At 38.9% G+C, this 25,483-nt stretch overlaps 4 protein-coding genes across 7 annotated transcripts; 1 reads left to right on the plus strand and 3 right to left on the minus strand.

Moving 5' to 3' along the window:
- Nucleotides 1–3,963: 3,963 nt before the first annotated feature.
- On the minus strand, nucleotides 3,964–5,035 carry LOC114728479 (rapid alkalinization factor-like). The gene has a single exon (XM_028915398.1). It carries the CDS (start codon nucleotides 4,782–4,784, stop codon nucleotides 4,434–4,436), a length of 351 nt encoding a protein of 116 aa, XP_028771231.1. The 5' UTR covers nucleotides 4,785–5,035; the 3' UTR covers nucleotides 3,964–4,433.
- An 833-nt stretch (nucleotides 5,036–5,868) lies between these two features.
- LOC114728367 (protein LOW PSII ACCUMULATION 1, chloroplastic) lies at nucleotides 5,869–19,758 on the minus strand. 4 transcript variants are annotated; one of them, XM_028915258.1, is made up of 11 exons: nucleotides 19,137–19,758; nucleotides 18,841–19,044; nucleotides 18,450–18,618; nucleotides 9,125–9,228; nucleotides 8,742–8,877; nucleotides 8,225–8,456; nucleotides 7,885–8,042; nucleotides 7,516–7,704; nucleotides 7,034–7,134; nucleotides 6,745–6,841; nucleotides 5,869–6,421 (listed from the first exon to the last, which is right to left on the minus strand). In XM_028915258.1, exons 3-11 carry the CDS (start codon nucleotides 18,486–18,488, stop codon nucleotides 6,347–6,349), a joined length of 1,131 nt encoding a protein of 376 aa, XP_028771091.1. In that variant the 5' UTR covers nucleotides 18,489–18,618; nucleotides 18,841–19,044; nucleotides 19,137–19,758; the 3' UTR covers nucleotides 5,869–6,346. The 4 variants fall into 4 exon arrangements, 3 of the variants coding, with proteins under 3 accessions (XP_028771091.1, XP_028771093.1, XP_028771090.1); XM_028915260.1 differs by having other exon boundaries at nucleotides 18,450–18,611; nucleotides 18,841–19,758; XM_028915257.1 differs by lacking the exons at nucleotides 18,450–18,618; nucleotides 18,841–19,044; nucleotides 19,137–19,758 and adding an exon at nucleotides 9,625–9,952.
- Nucleotides 12,465–16,334, plus strand: LOC114728366 (putative indole-3-acetic acid-amido synthetase GH3.9). Its single transcript, XM_028915256.1, has 5 exons — nucleotides 12,465–13,592; nucleotides 13,765–14,082; nucleotides 14,177–14,278; nucleotides 14,605–15,425; nucleotides 15,596–16,334. Exons 1-5 carry the CDS (start codon nucleotides 13,528–13,530, stop codon nucleotides 16,171–16,173), a joined length of 1,884 nt encoding a protein of 627 aa, XP_028771089.1. The 5' UTR covers nucleotides 12,465–13,527; the 3' UTR covers nucleotides 16,174–16,334.
- A 990-nt stretch (nucleotides 19,759–20,748) lies between the features above and the next one.
- On the minus strand, nucleotides 20,749–25,139 carry LOC114728428 (bifunctional protein FolD 2). Its single transcript, XM_028915338.1, has 6 exons — nucleotides 25,038–25,139; nucleotides 23,634–23,873; nucleotides 23,310–23,493; nucleotides 22,422–22,579; nucleotides 21,714–21,926; nucleotides 20,749–21,168 (listed from the first exon to the last, which is right to left on the minus strand). The coding sequence occupies exons 1-6, from the start codon at nucleotides 25,137–25,139 to the stop codon at nucleotides 20,932–20,934; spliced, it is 1,134 nt and encodes a 377-aa protein (XP_028771171.1). The 3' UTR covers nucleotides 20,749–20,931.
- Between the last annotated feature and the right edge of the window lie 344 nt (nucleotides 25,140–25,483).

Raw genomic sequence — 25,483 nt, forward strand, 5'->3', positions numbered from 1 at the left:
TTTGATTTTTATTTTAATTATAAATATGAGATTTTAATTTATTTTATTTTTATATTTATCTATTTTTAAGATAATTCTTGTAATAATGCTAATTTTACATAATATACTTGATTAGCAATGATATTTTAAAAAAAAACAACACCTATTTATTATAAATAACTAGTTTAATTAATTTTTTTAATCTATTTAAATTAATCAACTAACTCTTGTATTAAAGAGCGTATATAATTAATTAGTTAAAGATACATGCTACCTCTGGAGATTATATTTGATTTTAAATACAATATTTTAATTTAATTTATCTCTCAAATTTATAATGATTTTTGTAAAGTATTCTTATTAACGGTAAGTGTTCCCATCAATGGATAATTTTATTGAACATGATTAAAGAGGGTAGTTTAAAAAAATAAACACATTTGTACCAATTTAACTAGCTATCTTAATATTTCTAAATTAATTACCCAGTTCCTATATTAAGGATTAAATGTAGTATATCATCAAAAATATCTCATACTGCATTAATAATATATATATATAGATAGATAGATGACTTATTAGATCATCAGTCCTAAGGACGAGGAAACATTAATGCAGGTGAAGGGGGCCATGAGGTTAATGAGAGCATAAGCATTCCCTGTATTCTTTGACAACCCGTCAATAAGCCACTATTCTAATCTCACTTGTTAAATACTTCATGATTTATAATATAAGAAGTAAGTTGAAAAAAATTATTGTTCAAAATATAAGATGTTGTTAAGATAATTAATATAATTTTCCCTATTAAATATATGAGAAAGAGAAGAGAGATTAGAAATAATAAAATATAATATTAAAGACAATTTTATTATTTCATGACATATTTAATGACTAAGCTCTTATTTCTCTTGGTTTATACCATTAACACGTGTGTGCATTTCTCATGCCTGACCAAGGATGCGATCATGCGATGTGATTGAGAGATTGATTCACTTAATCCCCGCATAAAATTTCAAGGCAGAATAAGGCCGCCACCATTCAAAACAATAGAACCTGACCAGCCGGGGGGCAGGTGTTGTGCTGCGATGGACTGCGCGGGTGAGAAAAGTGGGAGCTAAATAAGGGAATCCAGAGGACGATATTGACAAGAATGCCCCCCGTAGAGCAGACCAACCATTAGTTTAAGCATGTGGGCGCTCTCAATCCACTTCGTTCGGTGCAGAGGCAGAGCAGGCCTGAATTGCATCCGCTAAAGCATTGCATCCCAAATCACCTCACGCCCCACCTCACCACAAGATGCCTTCATCCCCACGGCACGCACCGTCGCTCTGCGCTCTGCGCTCTGCCTCTTTGCAATAACCGCTTGTGTAATCTTCATCCTACACGTGTCTCAATCATATTTTTTCACCCAACGAATTTGGTCACCATTTCGCCGCATGTTAGTATTTCTTAAGTCCCCAGTAACAAACCTCCTAGCCAGCTGTGAGAAAGCTATCGTAGCAAACGCCATGGAGTCCGGCGACGCCAGCAGTGCCGTTTCCGCTGCTGGAAATGCTTCACCTCTGTCAAGTATGCAGAAAAACACTCCTCCGTCTTTGTTCAGCCCTCTCCTCCTAACGTGCTCTGTGAAGTTGGACACAGGCAATTATCTGCTTTGGCGGTCAGTGATTCTTCCTCTCATTAGGGGCCACAATCTTGAAGGACACATCACGGACGTCACTTCTTGTCCGCTTGAATTCCTTTCTGAAGACGAAGGAAGTAAGATTAACCCAGCCTTTGAAGAGTGGATTGCTACTGATCAATTGCTCCTGGCATGGTTATACAGCACAATGACGGTTGGTATGGCCTCTCAAATGCCGAACCGCAATACATCCAAGGAGCTCTGGAAGGCTGCCGAAGACCTATCAAAGGTTTATGCTAAGTCCAGGATTCCGCTCTATATGAGTGACCTGCGCCAGCCCCGAAAAGGGGCGATGAAGATGGAGGAATATTTAGCCAAGATGAAATCCATTTCTGACAATCTTGCTTTCGTTCGGAGACCATTCCCTCTCGATGATTTAATAGCTCGAACCCTTGCAGGTTTGGATGCAGATTATGATGCCATTGTGTGCAACCTGGCACTAAAGAAGAATCTTACGTGGATCGATTTTCTGGCCTCACTGCTCACTTTTGAGAATCAATTGGAACTATGTAAAGCAGAAAGGTCACATGCAGATGAAAGCGGTGAAACCTGTCAGCTTTGCGGGGAAGATGGAAATGCCGCAGACATTTGCTACTTCAGGTATGACCCGAACTACATTAGCATTGAACCTAAGGATTATTGAAAGCCTTCGGACTCTTCCGTGTTTGAAGCAAATCATCATGTTTTGTGCTGGTGAAACTGCTCTTTGACTTCCCAAGTTTACGGGTCTTCTATCGTTTTCCCTGTTTCAGTATTTCTAGTCATGAATCTGAATTGTAACCGTGATCAAATGCCTTCAGTTTTAATTCGCATACGAACTAATCAACTCAAGCGTCACGTTTTGTAGTTGAGTGGAGAAGGTGGAAAAATCCCACTGCGTTGGTCATGGCTATGGTTTCTTTTTCTTGATTGAATTGGTTAGCCCGTTATCATATTCGTTCGCGCCTTTATCACTGTGAACTTGTTCTACCACATGAATTGGTGTTTTTACCATTTAACTCTAATTGAACACCGGTCCGGGTCAAATTGTAACTGCTAAGGCATTGGTTGTGCTTGGTATTTGAAAGATATCAATTGCGTGAGCTTGCTGAGGAATTAACTCTAATTTCAGTAACAGGTGATTTCTGTTTTTGAACGTGGTCTAATTGATTCAGAAATATTTTCCACTCTTATCTAGGAACAACTTTCTTCCAGTCTGGTGGTAGAATTTTGAGCCTGGTCATCAATGATATTTTTAGGGTCTTAGTAGCTAGGCCATTCAGGTCCTGTTATTAATTGTTCGCAATTAGGAAGTTGGTATATTTAGGGGGGAAAGGAAAAAGGAAAAGGAACAGGAATTGTGTTTTTCATTTTAAAGTTTTGGCTCATAATCTGGTTCCTTTCTATTGGCTAGGAGATTTTACATTGCATATTTGCGTTCTTTCACTGTGGTAAGTATTGTCCTAATCTAGTCTTTATTCCCATCACCTCTCTGGTATGTCGTCAACGTTTCAAATGGTCAAATGTTCTCCTCTTTGGTTGCAATTTGCATCTGTTCATTTCAAATTTTCAGAGCACAGTTGTGATTTTATTGATATAAATCTCTCTCGCTTCTATTTCTCACGAGTGATTTTATGACGCCCGACGCTAGTCAATAACGTGATGCCAATTCCAAGAATGGACGTCCTTTTTGGATAGTGATGCTGCTAGGCTACCACCATTTGATGTTGTAATGTCTTGCGGGCTTCCCTCGTACAATGGTCAGTTTTGACAACAGTTGGGCTGCCCAACCCGATCCAGTGGAGAGTTGTTCAAAATATTACGACTTTTTTTTCTCTTAAAAATTTACAACTGCGTCTATTTACTTTTTTCAAAACTAAACTCGTTAAAATTTATTCATCCTTTCTCGCCATTCTCCTCAGACCAAGTAAAGGCTTAATATCTTGTGCACGTAACAGAGTACAGAAGCTAGTTTACAGTAATTTCATTACGACCGCCGTTGTCACAACCCAAAATAAGCATCGCTCCTGTCTCTGTTATAACACAGTAACACACCCTCAACCATTTCAACAAAACCAAGTTATTAAATTTGTTTAAAAATGATTTTTTTAAGTCATATTTGAAACCATTAATTACATCCTATCTAACAAAAATTGCATAAAACTTTGAATAATATTTAAAAAATGTAATTAATACCGTATTTTCACCACTTATAATAAACCACCTGCATTCCTCTAAGAAAGTGACTCATAGTAGAAACTAGACTCTGTAATCTATCAATTTCTATATTTGGTGGGGTGAAACTAAAAGCGCCCCGCGGATAGCTTGAAAGAAGAAGTTTGGCTCACATCCCCATGGAGAAAAGTGCATCCCCCATAGCCGTAGTTCCTAAACCCAAGACTATTATCTAACTTGACGCGCAGTTAGTTTCAAATGATTGCCCGAGCTAGATATTCTAAACTACTCATAATCCCACGTGAGCCGCCGGAGATGATGACACAACGTGAATTTTCATGTAGTTTGATGAACCTAATAAACTATCCACTTCACTTACTTCCGTAGCTCATGTCCCAAAGATCTAATTTACTATCGGCAATAAAAGCTATGTACGAACATATCTGAGTAAATAACTTTATACATATGGCATCGCTTGCATCTGGTATATGCAAACCATGAGCCAAATTAAAGCGCACAATAAGTTCACATCTTTTACACAAGCAAGTAGGAATAACGAAAGAGAAACACTAGAAACGAACACCACCACAAGCCTTACTCAGAATAGACGTCGAATATAATACTAATTAGTGCGGCAACGAGTGATGGCGGCGCAGCCTCGGGTGTAAGGGTTAGCTGCCGCACCTGGTTGGCAGTTGTAGTAGGACGCACCTTTCTGAGAGCACGGCACCGTGTTCCTCTGCAGCGCCCTATAGCTTATATACTGTGACGTCGCTAAGATGCGCCGGCTCATCTCCATCTCCATCGTCCCTCCCTCTCCCATGCACTCCTCTATGGAGCCTTCGCACCCGCCTCTCACTGGCACCCACCGCAGCCGGTAGTCGCCGACTGTGGCCGCCGTGACAGGATATGTGACGAAGGAGGCCACCATGAACAACAAGGCGAGGAGACCCGAAAAGCTTGCCGCTGCCATTGCTTGCTTCTCCTTGTTGCTGCTTCTTCACTGCTCTATTTCTATCGGGACAGTCTTTTAATTTTGCCCGATGTATTTTAATTTAATTGCTTGGAGAATGTGAGCCAACTGACGTTTAGGCGTTTGGCAACTTCTCTCGAACGAAGCGTCGGGGTTTTATACGGTACAAGGGCGCTTTGCCTTAAGATGATTTTACCAAAATGCCACTCCATCCCCCCCAACCTCCCACGTCAGTCGGAATGGAATATGGGAAGTTCAGAAGTGGGAAGAATTGCAGAGAAGAAAGTAGGGAAGCGTGAGGAGGGAGAGCCCTCAAAACCTACCAAGAAAATGATTGGAGGAAGGAAAGGATGCTTGATTACCTTATTATATGATTAAAGGAAGGTTAAGATTCAAAGCATAGATGCAGAATCAAAGATTGGGCCTCAAAAACCAACTGATTACTGATTGAGCCCTTTGACCAATTCATCCATCATGGGATTGAAACAAAGGCTCTTCTCTAACTACCGAGGTTTCAGGCGTTGCTTGAAATTAAGCGCCGCCTTCTGGAAGCCCCGCCCTCTTGCTTATCCCAGTAACGACTTCGTTTCTCGGACACTACCAAACGGGGAAACCCACCTACCCCAGACAGAATTCATACCATGATAGCCATGCCAGTGCAAGGTGCCTTATACTTCACACAGTTTATTTCAGGCCAAAACACAGTTTATTCCTACCTTCCCCTCCGGAAAAAATTAATTTTATTATCAACAAATTAATTTTATTCTAATTATATGCTGCTACCTGTTTCAAACAGGAAATGTTAAAAAGACAAGAAGTAAATACAGAATTTAAAATATAATATTTTCATAATCAAAATTAATAATGTTTTATAATACATATACTCACCATTAAAAATTTGTAATTTCATTCTACAAATACCTCATCGTAATATTTTGAAAGAGAAGAATTATATGATTACTTATAAAAAACACTATTGCTATATAAACGCACACCGCACAAAACATATCTGATTAAGTTTACAACAATTAGCAAATACGATTTAAAATTTTCACAAAAAAAATGCAATTTAAAAACGTCATGATAAAATGAATAGATTGATAAATAAGCAAAATCGTTTAGCAAATTCAATGAATTTAGTGGGTGCAAGATTTGGTAGAGAGAAAAGGGAAATCCGTCTACATACAGCTGGAACCTAAATTAAACAATACGGATTTCTCGAATAATGCATACAAAGCAATGCTCAAGTCTCCTACTTTTGAGGCCAAAAGAAAAGTATCCTTTTACTTTCTTCATATATAGTATCACCTGTATCATTGTTTTTTCCCCCCCTTTGGACTGAACTGTACTATTCACGTTACAGATTTCAGAAAATAATTTTGCAGAGATAAAATTATCGTCGCAAGTACTAAGTAGCTTTAAGGATCCAGGAAAGGTTCTCTGGTGATCCAGGATGATGCCAACGGGATTAGAACAAAGCTTGGGCAAAAGATAGGAGATTCTTGTAACCACCCAAATTCTCGAAGAAGAACAGGCAACGGAATATTAATACTCCATAATCCTCATCTTTCTAGCTTGCTTAGTATTGCTTCAATTGGTGGCAGCTCTTGCACAATTTGCTGCCAGTCAGGCATACCCTGCGAGCGCATTAGCAGTCATCACTTATAGTGGTAAAGTTTTTTCGGCCACAATTAAGAGGTGAAAAAATCCATGTCTAATTATCCGTCAAATTATTCCCATCGTTGATTACAGCAAGAAAAGACATCCCCATCAATGTGCTGGTTTTAATACTATACTGGAATTCCATATGTTTAATCTTTGTCGTCTAGCAAGTAGATAGAATAAATTTGGCTAGTGGGATAAGGCCTTATTGTTATTGTCCAGCATGCTTGCGAGCACATGGAAATTCTGTATCCAAGGGAAGAAAAGAAAAACGAATTCACTCCAATATTGAACTTACTCTCCCTGATCTTCGAACGCGGCCATCTAACCGCAGTATAATGTAGACATCTTCACCAGGAGTAACTCCTTCAGCCTTCTGCTGATCCCTTATCCACCTAGATAAGTTAAAGTGTGTTAGCATGCAATTATGATGCACAGCATATAGATTATGTCTCCTCTTTCTTTCTGCCTACGTCCAACCAGCAATACTGGTTCGCATCAATCCAACTTTTCATCATCTATATATTGATGCTATTTTCCTGCAATTTCGAAACCAACATTTAAGAGAAAATACAACAGCATGTTACCTTTCCCATTCTGCTGGCGATATAACCTCAGCCTTGAACCTAATTTCAGCTTTCAACTTGGATTTTGCAACTATGGATTGGGTTCGCTCATCAAAATCTTCCTACCATAGTTTTATCAGTTAGCATTCTGATAGAACAAAAAGTTTTTATGAAAAGACGATTCAGACAGCCACGTTAATGTAAATATTCTCCATTCACGTGTTTCATAAATGGTTCCCAAAACACAGGGTGCACCATAATAATATAATCAGTCATTACTTTTCACTTTCTTTTAAAAACAAATTGAGTTGCTTCGTATGTTACTTTTGTAGCACCTCGGAAAAGGGTATCGTTAAGAATATAAATTCAACACCTGCGTGCAGACATGCACAAATAAAAAAGGCAGATAGACACCGCGCTCACTTTATGATAGAAATACTAGCAACAGTTACAGATATAATATGCCGATCTCATAAATACACAAGATAAGAATCGAGTCTCACTCCAATGGACGGGAGAGATGCAGCAGCTTTTGATGGAAGACCAAAACCTTTCTTCTCAATTTTCGCTTCCCTACCTTCTCCCCAAATTATAGGAACCAACAGAACACCACGTCTAAGGAGCTCAGCGCGAAACCTCTCTGCTCTTTGCAAAGCCAGAGATACTGTTTCTTTTTTCCCTGCTAATATAACCTAAAACCCTAGCTTCAGTTAAATAATGGAACATTAATAACCCTATTACTCAGAAAATTATCAAAATAAAGTGAACTCAGAGTTTCAAATAATTAAAAGACAACAATCTCAAGTTGAACTTGTGTGGGCTGTGAAGCAGGGTCACACAGAAACTTAAAAATGTTAAGCAACAATACTGACTGGTCTAACTGTGTCCCGTAGCTGCACGAGTTCTACTATGCGATTAGTTGAAAGGCGCAAAGGCAACCTTGATAGTGTCTCATCTCGTGATATCTGTGCAAGTTGTTCCTCTTCTTTTTTATTATCCCACAAGAATAAAGCCACAAGAACAATGATACCTGCACATTGCTGATTCCAATGTTTAGTCATTTAACGAAGCAACTTAAAAGGATTTTGTGAGGTGGCACATAACACGGTTATCTTCAATGTAAAAACTATCACGTAGTTTGTCATGAGATCTAGTTAGTACAACCTAAACCTGAATTCTCAAATCAGGAATTTAAGATACGTCTCTGTTCACCTCCAATGTTGATGGCGGCATTCCCAGCAGTTTCCCAAAGATCAGGAGCATCATCCCCACCTTTAATAGCACGAAATAGCCTGGGCACAGTAAAGAACATAGAAATTCCTGCAGCTGCAGTAAATGCTATATAGAAGAATCTCCTAATTCCACGGAATGGTGCTTGAACTTCACTAATAAGTTTTAAGTCTCTCCGAAAACTATAGCCAATATCTTCACCGCCTAGCCTGGCCTGTTAATGTAGCACGAAAATACAATTAGTCAACGTCAAAAAATTCCATTCAGGATAAGTTAGGACTCAAAGAAGAGTCTCAAGTTCAACAAATTATTTTTTTTGTCTCATTATCTTCTCACTGATATCCTATTACAGATTATGTAGTGTCCCCGGGACAACATAGATTAAGAATTTCAATCACAGGTTTTATACAATATACTAAGTCTGTAAGTTGTTAAAACAGAATATACAAGACCGGACAACTTGGTATTGCAAAACGCCTAAAGATTGAGTGGGAACTACCTCTTCTTGTAGTTGTTTGAATTCAGGCATAGCCCTGAAAGAGGCCAAGTCTGGATCATTGAGAATGGTACCAAATTTTAGGTTGTATTCCTTCAAAGCTGTACGCAGACAATCAGCTGCTTTATTTCCTTCCCCTCTTCATAAAATTAGTAACAAAACAAAAAATGGATAAATTAAAAAGCATTTACACAGATACTGAAATATATAATAACTTAAGCCTTTATTAAATCACTTGAATTTTAATATTATCAGGATTAGAATATGACTCAGTGAGATGCGGGACTATTTAATGCTACGTGATCTTGCGGCAAAAGGCAAGTCTAAAGTTGCAAGCCTATAAGAAATTGGGGAACCAACTTGTTCATCTTCGTAGTTAGGTATACCTGTATGCATGGCAGCAAGCTTTATTATAAAGCGCAGCTTGGGCTTCCATAGGATTGGGGTCCAAAGAAAGAGCAGTGTCAAACTGGACCAAAGCATCCTTAACCTGAAAAATCCATTCCCAAGAACACTCAGGCATTTTATCGGGAAAAGCCTTAAAAAGGGAAATAAGTTAAGGCAGTGCGCTTTCCCGTCTCCTTTCTACAAAACACTTTTCCCCCCATACTAAACATTGCATTTGCATTAACGGCAACCATCACTAAAGATGTGATTATAGGCCGCGCGGGGCACCGACGACAGAGACCATACGGATTTTAAAAAACGAAGCTATTGCATTTTAGGATTTATTTTGGCAAAAACTCACGCGTCTGGAAACAATTAGCGATTATTGAGCCCAAAATAAAGGTTTGATGATGAATGTCCAGTATTTAGTAAACAACCATATGGTTAAATTCAGCGGAATATAAATGAGCGATCGAATTACAAAATTTGAAGGAAATACCCGTCCTTTGGAGAAGAGTTGGAGTCCGAGATTGACGTGATATTCCGGGGTTTCAGTGTTAGCTTCTGGAGTCTGCGAAGTAGACGACGAGGAAGAAGAGCAGGAAATGAAAAATGATTGAGCCTTCTTTCTCGAACTTAGAAGCACGGGTCTGTGCAGCAAGGCTGAAGTGATGGTCTTCCGTTTAGAGAAGCAGAGCAAGTGGTGGTGCAAAGCAACTGCAACCATAGCCATTGGGAAAATTCACCCCGTCACGCCACTTCTCTTCCGTTGATGTATCCTAACCGTCTCCTTCCACGCCATGTCCAGACAGTGAATCTCCAGCACATTTGTACCAAAAAATTGCTCTAGCCCATTTTCGGCCCAACACCAAAAACCACCCAGGCTTCCCCCTCCCAACGGCCCAACATAGCGCTTGCTGGTACTGACACTTGCGCGTCGTTTGATTCACTTATGAAATATGATTTTTTTTTTTTTTGCAATTAAAAAAAAGATTTTCTTTCCTTTTTGTTTTTTCGATTGAGCACAGGCATTAAAGACATGGCTATTAGGACCGTTGTACTTGTACAGCATAATCATCTTTCTCCTAAGCCTGCGTATTTTTTCTCATGCTCTTTGAAAAAATAAATCATACCAGGTAGTCCTTTAATTCTAATCACAAACCGCATTTCCAAATTCTAACCATATCATTTTCGGAATGAATTGCAACCACCCCAAAAGATGGTTTATTCCAGTCACCTTAAGGGTGAAAGAGCGCTTCTACCGGAACCTGGGCTTCTTCTTTTTTCCTGGCATTAGTAGGTCTGCCATTCCTGTTGCCTTTCCATGTTATCTTTTCTACTTCTTAATAATAATCAAGTAGGAGAGAGAGAAGAAATTAAAAAAGATATTTAGGGTATTTTAAGAAAAACATATCATATTAATTAATTTAACTAACATCATTAATATACTTAAATTAGTTAATTAAACCTTCCATTAAAGACCAGAGGAGTATTATTTATAATTTATGTAAGTTTATTTTTTGCTGGAATAAAAGCTTTATATTTTATATTAATTATTTAATTAAGATTGATCTGTATTTATACCCCTACTATATGCGAAGGGAATCATGAAGCTCCCAAGCCATTATGACAGAAATATTGCAGCAAGGTTTCCAGGAGTTCCCAACACCACTCCAGTCCATCCTAATATGGAAAAATGCACTATAAGTGGCTCGTGGCGGGACTGTTCATTTAAAAAGAAAAAATCAGTCATCATTATTAGTGGCTCACGCTGACGAATCAAACAGTCACTTTCAGGCTATTGAATCATGAAGTCATTGATTAAGTCTTTTTCTGTTCTGAATGATGCCGATGGGAAGTAGGACTGGTGATTGCTCAACTCTGTCAGCTGTGAATAAGAAGTGATTAATACATATTTAAATAGTAGATATTATAAAACTCGAAAGTTTAGAGGTTTTAACCTCAAAATTTCTTATCTTATGATGTCTTCCCTTCTTACTGATAAAAGCACTTAAAACTTCCCTGTAATTAAGGTGGAATAGAGATTTAATGTCACTGTCCATTTTATCCACCAATTTCTGTGGTGGGACATGACGGAGATGGTTTTCGTCAAAATTCCACTAATGTCTGTATTGAGGGACATTGGAATTTATCCTCACTCTCCTTTTCCAAATAACCTTTCGTTTTTTCTTCCCTCCCTGGTTCCCGTCACTAGGTGAGAATGATTCACTCCTCAAATCTAAACTTCCATATCTTCTATTTGTGGAGTTTCAGAAACAAATACTCACACTGCTCGATACAGAGGATTTTGTTATTAATTTTTAAGTTACAGTCGAACAGAAGTTGTGAACTTTACAAAGGTCGATTACTTGAAATAATTGCTCCTGTATTATGCTTTCAACTATCACCAAGAGCAGAACAGGGGAAAGCTTAAAGCGAACTTAAGAGGAATCTTCGTGAGTTGATGCTGAAACGGAAACACAAGGTTTTTAAACCTTACAATGAGGGCGCCATCTGTTTAGCTTTTCATTTCAGTTGTTTGCTGTCGGCATAGAATATAAATAGGAATATTTAATGAAACATGCTAACTTTACGATGTATCGTATACGCCCACTGAAACTACGATGTATTAGGCTCTATTTATTAATTTGATAGGGCTAAAGTATATGGAAAAGAGTTCATCCTAAAAATAGAGAATACCGTTGAAGAGGACTTGAACGGGTAAGTGGAGGTGTGTGCCAGTTTCGATGCGCCACATAAGTTGGTGAAAGGAAGGAAAGGAATTTCACAAAAGAGCAGAGGACACATTGGAATGATGAATTCCACTTAAACCAACCAGATATGCCGAGAACAGTGAAGGTATACGGAAGCAGTGCACGTTCTACTAACAAACAAAGAGTAAAAGCATACAACTGTGTCCATCAACTTTCTCGCTACAATAAGAATCCTGCCTCTACTTTGAGTAATGGTATACGTCATGACACACATAATTCAAAAACCAAAGACTCCTACGTTCTCTCTTATTAAAGATGTCCCTACTTCTCGTTTTGCACATGTTTTCCGTCCATCCCTTGTCTAATAAAGCTTTCCTCCACTGCGGCACTACCCTAGTTGAGGACAAGAATGTAATCTCACTTATCCAAAGCTTATATCTTCCTACTTTGGAGAATGTAATCTTCTTAAGTTATTGAGAGTGCTGCAAAGAGAATATTGCCCCTGGGATGTTAGAAGACACGGAAATCCTGAACCCGACTTTTCATGGAAAATTGAGTCAGTGTAAAATGTCACTTTCTCCTGCATTATTAGAACTTCCCAGTTCAGGGGGAAAAAAAAAACCAACATTGCCTTAGCAACGTTGTCTGGCTGGAATTTTCGGGCGCACAACGAGCAGTGTGCCCCAACGAGCAGTATGACAAAAGGTGCTAACTTGACATGAGAACGGTGTTGTGGTACTCTGTCTTGCTGACATTCACAAAATTGTTGTTCTGGTTAAGGATGAGGATATTTGCAAGCCCTAATCTAAATTTAGTGAAATGTTTAACTAAATCTTTCACAAGTCAAGGGGCTGCTATTCTTTGTAAAGGCAATATAATGTAGCCTGAATGTATGTTATGGAAATGTTTTTATCTCTTTTCTCTGGGAGTCTGGGTGTGGTTGATCTGGGTAATGAATGACAATTTGATACTTGCAACTAAATGCTTCCTAGAATACTGAAAGAATGACGTCTCGGTTTCAATTACTGTTGAAACAGATTGCCTTCATTTTGAAAAGACTGAAAAATTCTCAACTAATCAGGTGCTTTAGCCAAAAAGAAAGTGCAGGAAAGGATCTGTACGGCAATCATGGAATAGAACCAGATCCTTATTTCATCTTAGCTAGTGCTGTCAATATGATTACGTATAATATACGGTTACTGAAACTCTCTGATGTTGTCCTGCTATCAAATTGGTAGAATAGACATGATATTCTGCCTCAGGTCCACTATCAAAGGTACAGATTTGAGCTTCACTTTCAAAAAACATCATTTTCCAATAGATTTTACAGAAACAATTTATACTAATGTTATTTGATGCTTTGCCTCATACATCATATTGTATTTATCTTTCACTAAACTTGCCCAGAAACCCGAACGAAGTTAGTGATTAGCCGCACCATTAATGATGAATTTTCTCAAAGGCATAGCGGTGAAATCAAATGATGAAATAGCCATGATTTGATTGAAAATTTGTGAACAGCACCACATGATCATCATTGCTACTTGGCATTTGCCACCAATGGTTTTAGGAAGATATTCAATATTTTACTAAGCAAATATTTTGCATGGTGGTAAATTGTTTACATGTTACCTCTATATTGAAGTCACTGAGCCGAAATGAAGTAAAGGTTTTATAGGGACCACATCATGGATGGTATCAGCACTAGTTGTTTCCAACGGGGTTGCAATGATGTAGTGACAAGGCATAAAAGGTAAAACTGACAGGCAAAGAAAGAGGATTTTGAGAAGCATTGCCTAGCCGGACCAATAATATACACATACCTATCTCTATATATATGCACTGCGTATTTTCAAAACCATGCGAACAAGAAGAGTAATAAACTCTATTGAGTCAACTTTGCATACTATTTTTTTTTTCCCCAGTTCCCTCCCTTGTGTGAGCATGGACGGAAAGAAGTTGGAGTACAAAGGTAAGGAAGCACTCGAGGAGATTGAGAGGCTGACGATGAAGGCTGGTGAAGTTCAGGAAAGTGTTTTGAAACAGATCTTGACTCAAAATAGGGAAACTGAGTATTTGAGTAAGTATATGAAGGGAGCAACTGATATAACAGACACGGCGGAGTTTAAGCGATGTGTTCCCGTGATCACTTATGAACGAATCTTCCCTTATATCCAGAGAATTGCTAATGGGGAAGACTCTTCTCTCATCACTGGTCAGCCTATAACAGAAATGCTATGCAGGCAATAAACCTCTGCTAGTCATTTGTAAAATTTCTTATTCCTTTACGTTTTTCACTTTGTGATTATGCTAACCTGGAGATATTGGTATGTGCAGTTCAGGGACATCTGCTGGAAAGCCTAAGATGATGCCATCAATTGCTGAAGATCTTGACCGCCGAACCTTTGTTTATAATCTTATCATGCCAATCATTAATCAGTTAAATATACTAATCCATCTGTCTTAAATTTCAAGTGTTCTTCTAGCAGGTTATGCATGGTGACCCTTGTTTTCCCCTTTACCTGCGCTTAGAACGTTCACTTAGTCACTGAACTCAATCACGACCCTCCTTTAAGCATGTACACGAAACAATAGGACGAGATATGACCTCACAATTGATAAAATAGTAGGGGGAGGGCCCATTGCCGTTTAGCAGTAACGTTCATTATTTTGCTTGAAAATTCTGTGCACTCTTTAGACCATACGCGTGTTGTTAACTAGAGCAAAGTTGACACGTATCTGATGTGAACCAATTTGAATTTCAGGTACGTCCCTGGACTTGACGAGGGGATGGCGATGTTTCTGTACTTTGTGAAAGCAGAAATGTCGACTCCTTGTGGCTTGCCAGCCAGGACTGTGTTAACGAGCTACTACAAGAGCAAGCACTTCAAGGGCCGTGCGAGAGATCCATGGAATGATTTCACAAGCCCTGACCAAACCATTCTCTGCAATGACAGCAACCAGAGCATGTATTGTCAGTTGCTAGCCGGTATGGTTCATCGCCATCAAGTCCTAAGGCTCGGAGCCGTCTTTGCCTCCGCACTTCTCCGATCCATTTCCTTCCTTGAACGTAACTGGAAGTACCTATGCGAGGACATCCGAACTGGGAAGCTGAATTCTTCCATAACAGACCCGGGATGCCGCTTATGCATGTCCATGATGCTTTCTCCAGATCCAAATCTTGCTGACGAGGTAAGTGAAATCTGCAGCAGAACATGTTGGAAGGGAATTCTATGTGAGCTGTGGCCTAGGGCCAAGTACATTGATGCTGTGGTCACTGGGTCTATGGCTCAATATGTACCTGCTCTCAGGTATTACAGTGACGGGAAATTGCCTTTGGTTTGTACCATGTATGCTTCCTCTGAGTGTTACTTTGGGGTCAATTTGAAACCTTTATGTAACCCTGCGGACGTTGCTTTTACCCTCTTGCCTAACATGGGTTACTATGAATTCCTTCCCCTTGGACATAACGGGACACTTCTGATGGACTTTGACGATGACGAGGAAGTCCCAAATGACAAGCTCGTGGATTTGGTGCATGTTAAGCTTGGCTGCTTTTATGAGCTAGTCATCACCACCTTTGCCGGTGAGTTCCAACAGAAATAAACAATAGCACATTAAAAAGAGCTGCATTTGAGTTTCGTATTGAAATAAAACACATTTTTAAGGCTCTTCCCATTTGTATTTCTGTTAAAACACATTTTAAAGGCTCTTCCCATTTGTATTTCTGTCTTTAACAAGTACACCACCATGCAGGACTGTACCGTTACCGGATCGGTGATGTGCTTCAGGTGGTTGGATTCCACAACAAAGCTCCACAGTTCCGATTCATATGCAGGAAAAACGTCGTACTCAGCATAGACAGCGACAAAACCAACGAAGGTGATTTGCACAAGAGCGTGACCATGGCTAAGAAAATTTTAGAGCCTCATGATACGATGCTCGTGGAGTACACAAGCTACCCTGACACATCATCAATGCCAGGACACTATGTACTGTACTGGGAAATCCTACGTCATGGCTCAGGGGATCAACTTGATCAACATGTGATGGAGGAATGCTGTATTGCGGTGGAAGAGCAGCTAGACTACGTGTATAGAAGGTGCAGGAGCAATGATAAATCAATAGGGCCACTAGAGATAAGAGTGGTGGAGGCAGGCACATTTGAGGCATTGATGGACTTGTTCATTAGCCAAGGGGCTTCAATCAATCAGTACAAGACACCAAGGTGCATCAAGTCTAAGAAAGTACTCAAGCTGCTCAACTCTAAAGTGGAAGCGTCCTTCTTCAGTCCTAGAGATCCCAAATGGGCCCCCCTTAATAATATGGCTTAATTGAGGGTCTTTCAATACTTTCATCACTTTTTGCTTACTGTTCCTACTCCTATTTTGCTGTAACCGTAAGTTGGTACTTGCAAAAGGATGTAGCCTTTGGTTAATCAAATCCGTTATCATCTGCTTTGTCTTTCTAAAAGCAAAAGCAGCGGCTTTTACCATTACGTAATATACATTTATCTATGCAAATGCCAAACTACTAAATCAAATCTCGGGAAAGTAAGAGAAGTGAGGATAATGGACTCTAGAATTTGTAAGAAAAAATATGGAGATATTTGGTTTTTGGATCATTGAGTGAAGGATCGAGAATACAATATAGGAGTATTTGTGAATTGTGATAGTGGAGTCTAACCAAAAGTAGGTAAGTCTGTGACAAGAGAAAAGCATCGCCAGCTCTAGGTGGTTTCACCAAATAATTTAATCATTTGTACTGGAACAATCTATTTGGATGAGGTTATACAACAAAGCAAGCTACATGCGTGGAGATAGTTCTAGGTTCGGAATGGGTTCTTTCACACAAACTTTTTCTGTTCCCTTGATGGATAGTTTAAAGGTGCAAATTGACAGCAGAGAACATAAATCCTTATGAAGCAGAGGAGCAAGAGAACAGCAAAAGGACAGGAGACTCAAATATTACAAATGTTAGGTCCTGAAGGTGAAACAGTTATTTACTGTTACAGTAACAACTGGGGATACCAAAATTTTCACCAGACTTTCATATGGTTTATGATTGCTTGTGCTGCGATTCTTAGATTGAGATAATATGTCGATTCCTAAACGACAGTCAAATCAACCGGGGCTCATCAATGATAATTGAATATTGGTGTGATAGCTTTTACAAAATTTGTGCAGGTTCACTCACTTTATCGTGGTAATAATCATGTCCCAGCATGCGCATGCAGTTTTGTGCAAAATTTCAAACAAATGGCGGAATATCAGAGCCCCAAAAGGGTTTTGTCTACGTATCAGAGACCACACCAGTTTGAAGTAACGTGTCGAACAAGGAGAGCTTCATGCTGGTCGTAGTGAGGTTTCATCTCTATCCATTAAGACAGATAAGAAAAACATAAAGTGGGGCTTGAAAGGCGGATTCATCAGGTAATAATAAGGAAATTATAGCTAGACTGCTATGATAGATAGAGGGAAATTACAAAGCCCTTTTGAATTACGGGCATTAATTTGTGAATTTTCGTTTGATGTAACACTTGAATATAGCATGCTTCAATTTAATGGCCTAGCAAATTGCGGGCTTCTTGTCGTCTCACAGCTTTATGATCCAAAACAAAACGCACTATCAAGAAAAGTACCCTGTATCTTAATGCGTGAGAAGAGCATGTTTTCGAGAGCACCACCAACAGGCATAAAACGTAGGGGAGCATGGCCCCCTCCTACATCTTCCTTTCAGTCTCATGCCATTGATGGATACGGCGGTCATGAAATCTTCCCACTCAGCAATCTCCTGTGGTGTTAGCCCGACCCACTCAGCAATCTCCTGTGGTGTTAGCCCGACCACATAAAGTGCTGTGCGGTGTAACATCCACTTTCCGTACATTTTGAAATTCCAGAATGAGCGAAAAGAGAAAGGAGAATGCCTTGAAGGTGCTACTGTAGATTTAGTGGCTAGAGAGGAACACATCTATGATCTCATCCAAATTTGATAAGAGGCGGGGCGAGACGTGCATTTATTTGATCTCATTTGTGCTTAATCGAGTTTATAGCTTCTACCGTCCATAATTACAGTCAGTCCTTATCTAGGCTAACTAGGGCCCTTTTTCCAATAAACTTAATATTATATATATATATATATATATATATATATATATATATATATAGGAGGCTTAGATATCTTCCGTATAACAAAAATTCCAGCGAGGAAAAGCTTCAAAGTCAGCCGCATATGATTAAAGCCAAAGTTTATGGGGAGAAAGCAATAGTGAGGATAAAAAGGAATGCAAAGCACTTTCTATCTTTTCATCCAGAAGTGCTATAAAGTTTGACTGTGTTTCTCTCTCCATTTTGCACACAAATACCACTCATTTACCGCGCCAAAGATAGTTTTGGATAAGGTTGTTAGTTGTTACTTACGTGGGTCTACTATGAGAGACATTACAGAGGAACTGAATTAGGTCTATAGGCCAAGACACATAAATCTATAGGGTTTATATTTGCTAGTGCTTCTATCAATTGCAGTACAGCGAAATATTACGGAATCTACTCACGAGAAAGCACAAGTATTGCTTCCAGGCTACAGATTATGCTGCAAAATAGAAGTGTACCTGTGAGCAATAATTCTTATCCTCTAGCTGCAAATCCATTTGGAATGCTCTAGAACATATTATTCCCTGGAACGCTCTCCAGCAAATTCCTGTTTTGGGGAATTCTCATCAACTGCTCCAAATCCCAATCCGATCGAAGCTTTGGTCCCTGCTAGAACCCATCTGCATTCTGCAGCAACAAATTCAGACGAGATATCAACGTTAAATATTATTAATTACACCTCATCCAATGTAAGAATCAGCCAAAAGTTGAATGCAGGAGGACTAAAGGGAAGGTGCCAGGCGAAGCTCCGAGTTATCGGAGATAATTTATAAAGATAAATTTCACAATTATTGAAAATATGCATCCTTTGTCGGCAATATAAAAGAAAGGCGTCATTGTAAGCCAAACCTCAGAATGCCTAGGCCCTGGAACCTTCACAACCAAAATCCTCAATGACAAACACCAATGGGAGGCAGCCAAATTTAGATCCACCAAGACGAGTTTTCAGATTTTGAGAAGCCAAGGGGCAGAACGGAATTGAAAACCATGAGCAATATTTACTGGTACTTGGGAACACCGTGACCAGGAGGAGTGCCAAAGTGCAATATTTGTCTGCTACGTATAAGCAAATGTAAGAATCATGAAATTTGGATGCGTTATGTAGTTAGGGAAAACCATAACAATGTTTTATAGAGGCAATTGACCTCTGAATGAGTGGGACTTGGTTGGATAGGCCTTATCATTATTGTCTCGTGCAATATCTGGCACTGATATGCTAATGTGCAAAGAATGAGGGAAATCCTCGCTGGGAAAGTCAATGAATACTTAGAATGGGAAAAGGCCAAAGGCTGGCCATAATAAGATAAGCATCATCATTGCCCGCGACAATCATTTTGACTTAACAGCTCCAGTGGCAGTACTTAGAAAGCAAGAATATCATGGTAAACGTATACAGGCTTCCCCTTAGAAGATGCTTCCCTTTAGTCTTTACCTGCGTACTGCACTCGGGGAGCTTGGACGTAAAGAAAAGTAGGTGAACTTCAGATTTAATCGATTGAATTTTAGCCTGCGCAATACTCTCTTTTCTTTTCACAGAAATCCTCTTGACGTATCAATTTCTATTTGTCCAACGGATGGAAGCTCTTTAACGCAACCCAATCTTATTATGGCCGGAATCCCCATCTTATTGTTCCGAAGCTAAAGTAGAGTAGGAGAATCTACTGGCAGCTAAATTCCATGCATATCCCGCAAGTCTGTGAGCCTCTGTCGAGGTGCATAAGGCGGTGGCCGGTGCTTAACCAAAACCAGTTACAACAAATCCTTAGGTCACAATGAACCATCCACTCCGTTCGAGATCAATTCTATCAATAAGCCATTAACAGAAACAGAACGATCTCAATTAGTAACGTCTTTGAATGTCTTTCTTGATTTTCATCTCCTCTCTTCATAGGGTACTCACCCATCCCCAAAATCACTGCACCGTCTTGTACAATTTTTTACTAACTAATTTGAATGAATTAAAAAAATAAAATACATCAATTAATTATAATAAATATATGATCATTTTATAAAAATATTTATGTATAACACTAGATTATATATAAATTTATAGACTAAATAAATTGGTTTAAAAAAAAATAATATAAGAGATAAAATGAATTAAATTATTTTTAGACCAAATCCAACTGCCGAACCGATCCCGGGAGTAATTGGGCTTTTTTTTGGGGGGGGGGGGGCGTGGGGAAGGTTGCGGGCTGTGTATAGGGACCATAAGTGGGAAATAGTTAGGAGGTTTTCTAAGGAGAGTGGGCAGATGCAGCGTGGTGGGCGCTTGTTAACCGGTCTTGAGTATCTTCAGAATTTCCGAAGAGGGAAGGTGATTATTGAGCCAGACTCCTCGGTGGACGGTGGTCATGAGGAAACTGGAGGAAATGGGGTACAGTGGGGAAGGTAGCTCTAAGCACATGGGAAAGGTGAAAAAGGTGCTGAATGATGGTTGGGATGTAAAAGTCATGACCCTTTAATTTCAGACCTGATTAGTGTGGGCTCTGGCCTCCTTTCTGTATACATACATACATACATACATACATATATATAAAGATCCAGGGAGTAAGTGTTTTTAAAAATAGATGCCTCACCGACTTATCCGCTTGTATGATTACCGCGTATCTTGTTATGGTATGATTACAAATAAATTCTGTTCTCCTTACGGAACCGCTACACAATGCAATACGGCAATGAAAATTGGGCAGTGAAGGGCAACATGAAGATAAAATGAGAAATGACGCCATTCATGGTTATGAACAGTTCAGTTTCCTTCAAATTTTGTGTTTATCCACTATCTAATTGAGCAGGGGAATGAAAGAATCAGAATCTTGTTTTGCTTTAACAAAACCCAAGGATTCGTAAAATTAATGTCATAATTATTCTCACATGATTGTCCGCTAATTCGGAGGGGGGAGGGGGTCTCAAACTAAAGGGTGTTGATGAGTTCTCAAGTCAATTACTCAGCGCAAACTTGCGCTTGGCTCCCTCCAGGGTATTTTGGAGCAACATTGTGACTGTCATTGGACCCACCCCACCAGGAACAGGAGTAATCCATCCAGCTACTTTAGATGCTTCCTCAAAATCTACATCTCCAACAAGCCTGTAACCTGACTTCTTAGTTGGGTCATCAACCGCATTTGTGCCAACATCAATGACTGCAGCTCCAGGTTTGATCCAGCTGCCCTTGACCTGAGAAGTACAGAATTTTATGAGACAAACTCTCCATCAGGAATGATGGACAAAAAGATAAGGGGAAAAAAAACTCCCCATGAGGAGAAAGAAAGCAAACAGCAGCAGATCGATGATAATAAACGAGGCCCTTGACCAAAATTTTTTGCCGAATACTACTAAGGTGTTGCCACCAATTACCCTTCTTGCAGCGTCTAGAGCAATAAGAGAGTGACAGATAAAGAATCTTCTATTTATTTTTATTCTTTCTGTGTGCATGCAATAACATATCGTCTTTATCGAACCCTTGACTTGGAAGGGGAAACCAACTTCAGGCCTGGTTACATTTGACAACTGCTGCCCGTATGCAACTGTAACTATTTTTATGTTGTATATCTAGGATGAAAGTAACCGACTTGAAACTCATGTAACCCGTCACATTTTGTAGCAAGAACCATTCCAGTGCTGAAATTTGAAAACTAATTTTATTTGTGTGATGGATATTTGAATGGAAATGAAATTGTGAGAAAGGAGATGCAAATATAGGAAATATTTTTGCGAGCTACCATCATTGGTTGCCCGGCAGCTGCAATTATAATATCTGCTTCGCGGATGATTCTTTCAGGTTCACTTGTGTGTGAATGAACAATGGTAACTGTAGCATCTGCTTTAAGAAGAAGCATTGAAACTGGCAATCCAACTATGTTACTGCGACCAACCACAACTGCCTTCTTGCCCTTTATACTCACACCACTTCGGTGGAGAAGTTCAAGACATCCCTGCGTACATTTAGTATAATACAAATTAAGTACTCAAGATAAAGAGAAAGTTTTCCCCAGGCTAATCATGCTCACGAATGTGCCGCAAAAGGTGGAATTGTTTGATTAAAAACCAAAAAGAAGCACAAAATTAAAAAACCTAGAGATTCAGATTAAACAGAGAGTGAAATAATTGAAAATAAATCCTCTGTTTCTAATAAAAACAAAAATCTGTTTCAATTTCATGTAGCTGTTTTATATGAGTTCAAACTACTGTCAATTTCAGAGGATCTCTATCTTCATCTCTTTAGTTAGTTTAAAATTTGTGAAACAAAGGTCTCAAGAGACTTCCATCATCTATCTAAAACTTATGGGATACATCGAATATTAATGCCACCGCTGGAGCAGTCTCACAAAGCTTCAGCAAAAAGTTTTACAATGTGTTGATTGAAATCGACATATTTGTCAATGTGATTCAGTCCATTCAAAAGGTTTTTCAAAAGCATAAGTATTTGCCTTGGGAGTGCAAGGGACAAATAGCGGTTCTCTGCCTTTCATGGCAAGCTTGCCAATGTTCAAAGGATGAAAGCCATCCACATCCTTCTCAAGGCTGATCTCCGTCAAAACTTTCTCTTCATTTATATGCCTTGGTAACGGAAGTTGAACCAATATACCTGTGAATAGAAAAACCCAAACCTTTTAAAGAAAACGAGCAACAAGAACATCCGTATTTCACAGAAACCAGCCCACATCCAAACTATCATCAGCGGTCTAGAAATCATTCACATATTCTTGACCCACATGAAAAGAATTCTGCATCAGGGCTTCATTCAACTAAATTATTGTTGGAAGTAGTAGATATTTAGACACCCTATTTACTATCAATCAATTCAACAAGCATCAAGTACTAAACAGATTTCAGGCGTTTCTCTTACAGACATGCACAGGAATTGGCAAGGTAAACTTAGTTTATTCGTCTTTCCCCTTCTGTCTGGCTTCTGTTTGCTCCTGTTTCTTTTAGGACGATATGCCATCATCCACCATTACACCTCTTTACCGTCCATCTACAGTAACATTTATTTCGCTCCTTTTCCCCTTAGAGGCCTTAAGAAAATATTGGCAAGACCGGGATAAATACAAATATATGTCAATGCATGTCTTATCCTCTCGCTGATACTGTCATTCGAAGAGTTTTGCAATTAATTATTTGTTCAGACCGCTACTAAATTGCTCAACAGAGTAGCGAAATATTCTAAGAGCATCTCCTAGTTACTCCTTTCCACTGAAGAACTCAAAACTTAATTCTGCACCATCATTAATGGCAAACACTGGACATAAAACAACGATAACATAAGCAGAGCTGATACCAAGAACAAATAACGTTTTGGTAAGAAATTGACCAACCATGTACATCAGGATTGGCATTTAACATGTGGACTTGTTTGACTAGATCCGCCTCGGATACTTGCTCAGGAAGATCTACGTCAAAGGACTTGATTCCAACTTCAGCACAAGCCTTTCGCTTCATACCCACATAGCTTTGTGAATCCTTCCTGTTCCCTACAATCACTACTGCCAGTCCCGGAACCTACGCGAAGCAATGAATTAAAAAATTGGCCTGGCATAAGATCTATCCAGTTTAAAATAACATTTTCAAATTATTTCCCACAATGATACTAAAAAGTTTCTAAGTTACGTGGTTCCATCCGGAAACAGGGAAGAGTTTACCTGGCCATATTTTTGAGAGAGAAGGCGAACTTCGCCGGAAATTTCAGATCGGATGGCTTGGGAGACGGCTTTGCCGTCGATGACGGTGGCTACCATGTGATCGACGCTTGTGGATGAGACGGAGCGAGAGATTGTCCACGCCGGGTGCCAGGCAGTGAAGTCTGTGACTGCGAAAAAATAAAACGCATGAATCGTAATATCGTATCCTCGGCTCCCCGCCCCTATGTCACGTTTGGTCGACTTTTTTTTTTTTTTTTCCTTAAATATTTTGTTCAATATTTTAAATTTAATTTTTTTTATGTATATGACACTCTAAAATATTTTTCTAACAGCATTAACTGCCCTAAAATAATGTTTAGTTCAATTTTAGGAGTAGAAATAGGCACTCTAAATTTAAGATACTGAGCTTTACTAAAATAATATTTTAGATGCTCAAACACTAAAAGTTACTGTAAAGTTTAAAATATTAGATATTACTTAAAAATATTTTAAGATGTTGAGTATATTAAAAATTAAGTTAAAATATTAGGTGTAATTATAAAAATACGTCAGACACTGGATCCTTAACCTTTTTTTTTAGAACATAATTTGGTCGAGTTATTACTATGATTTGTCTGAGATTGAAGTGCGGTTTATTTGAGGCTTCCTACCAAAGCAAATCTTTTTTTTTTTTTTCCGGGATATTGAGAATAAAATTTATATTTGTTATTTATATCATTATTTATTTTATTTAGATATGAATACAATATCATTATCTCTGTAAACACTATATTCTTATATTATTATGAAAATATTATATTTATCGAAATTAAATTTAAAGTTATGATTTTTTGCCAGCTAAAATTGTAACATGATATACTATATAACATTCTGTCTGAATCTGTCTTTCTAAATGTTATATATTACTCTCAAGGGCTCGCGATTCCTTTATAACAGCCATTAAAAAAAATTTAAAAAAAAAAACCTACCCTACGGAATTATCATTTCAACAAGCGAAGTGTAAAAAAGCAATATAATCATCCTCTTACAGATAATAGAAGAATCTTCATTGACTCAACCGAATTATAATGCGAGACACTCCTCTCTTTCATGAATGCCAATCCAAAGTCACCCTGCTGTTCCCCATGCACAAAATAAACACAAGCGCACGACAGTGCTATAGTTAATGCTAAATACACTAAAAGCAGACAGGGCTAATTATTAAATCCATCATCTTAAGATACCTATGAGCACGTGACACAGGTTAGAACAGCTGATTAATGATCATGGATAACTAGAAGACGAGACAAATCCTCACACCCAAATGTCTCGGGGTGAAAAAAAGGGAATGAATATCTTGCGATATGCACAAGTAGCTTACTAAAGAGCAAATGCTAGAAAACGCCCACAATGGATGTTACTGACGCTGATAGTCATTTTAGTTTGTACTCCCTGCGTTGCACGGGAAGCACGGCCAGTCCAGAATACAAACTGAGATAATAATGCGCATTCGGTTTTCATCCCCATGATTCATGAAGAAGAGAAACCCACTCATAAGCAATGCTCATTCAAGGAAAACTGAGCATATATGTAAGATTTCCGGAAATGACATACAGGAAGGAAATTATGAAATACAAAGACGAAACTCACGTGATCAGGAAGCAGTTTCTCGAAAATCTTTGGAATAATAGTCCGTCTCGTGCCGCCGTCAAGGCAAAGACCGGCCTATTCAGGCGTATCATGAGCTGGCAGATGCAGCGAAAAAGCCGAGTAAGTAGGCATCGCGAACCATTTCTCCCTTTTCTCATACGCCGCATCGACTTCATGTGCTGAGCCCTTCCCACGCTCGCATCTGCGGAAATTCAATATGC

This window comes from Neltuma alba, unplaced genomic scaffold, assembly GCF_004799145.2.
Source record: "Neltuma alba isolate B1F8T4 unplaced genomic scaffold, ASM479914v2 tig00012535_pilon, whole genome shotgun sequence".
Taxonomy (NCBI): domain Eukaryota; kingdom Viridiplantae; phylum Streptophyta; class Magnoliopsida; order Fabales; family Fabaceae; genus Neltuma; species Neltuma alba.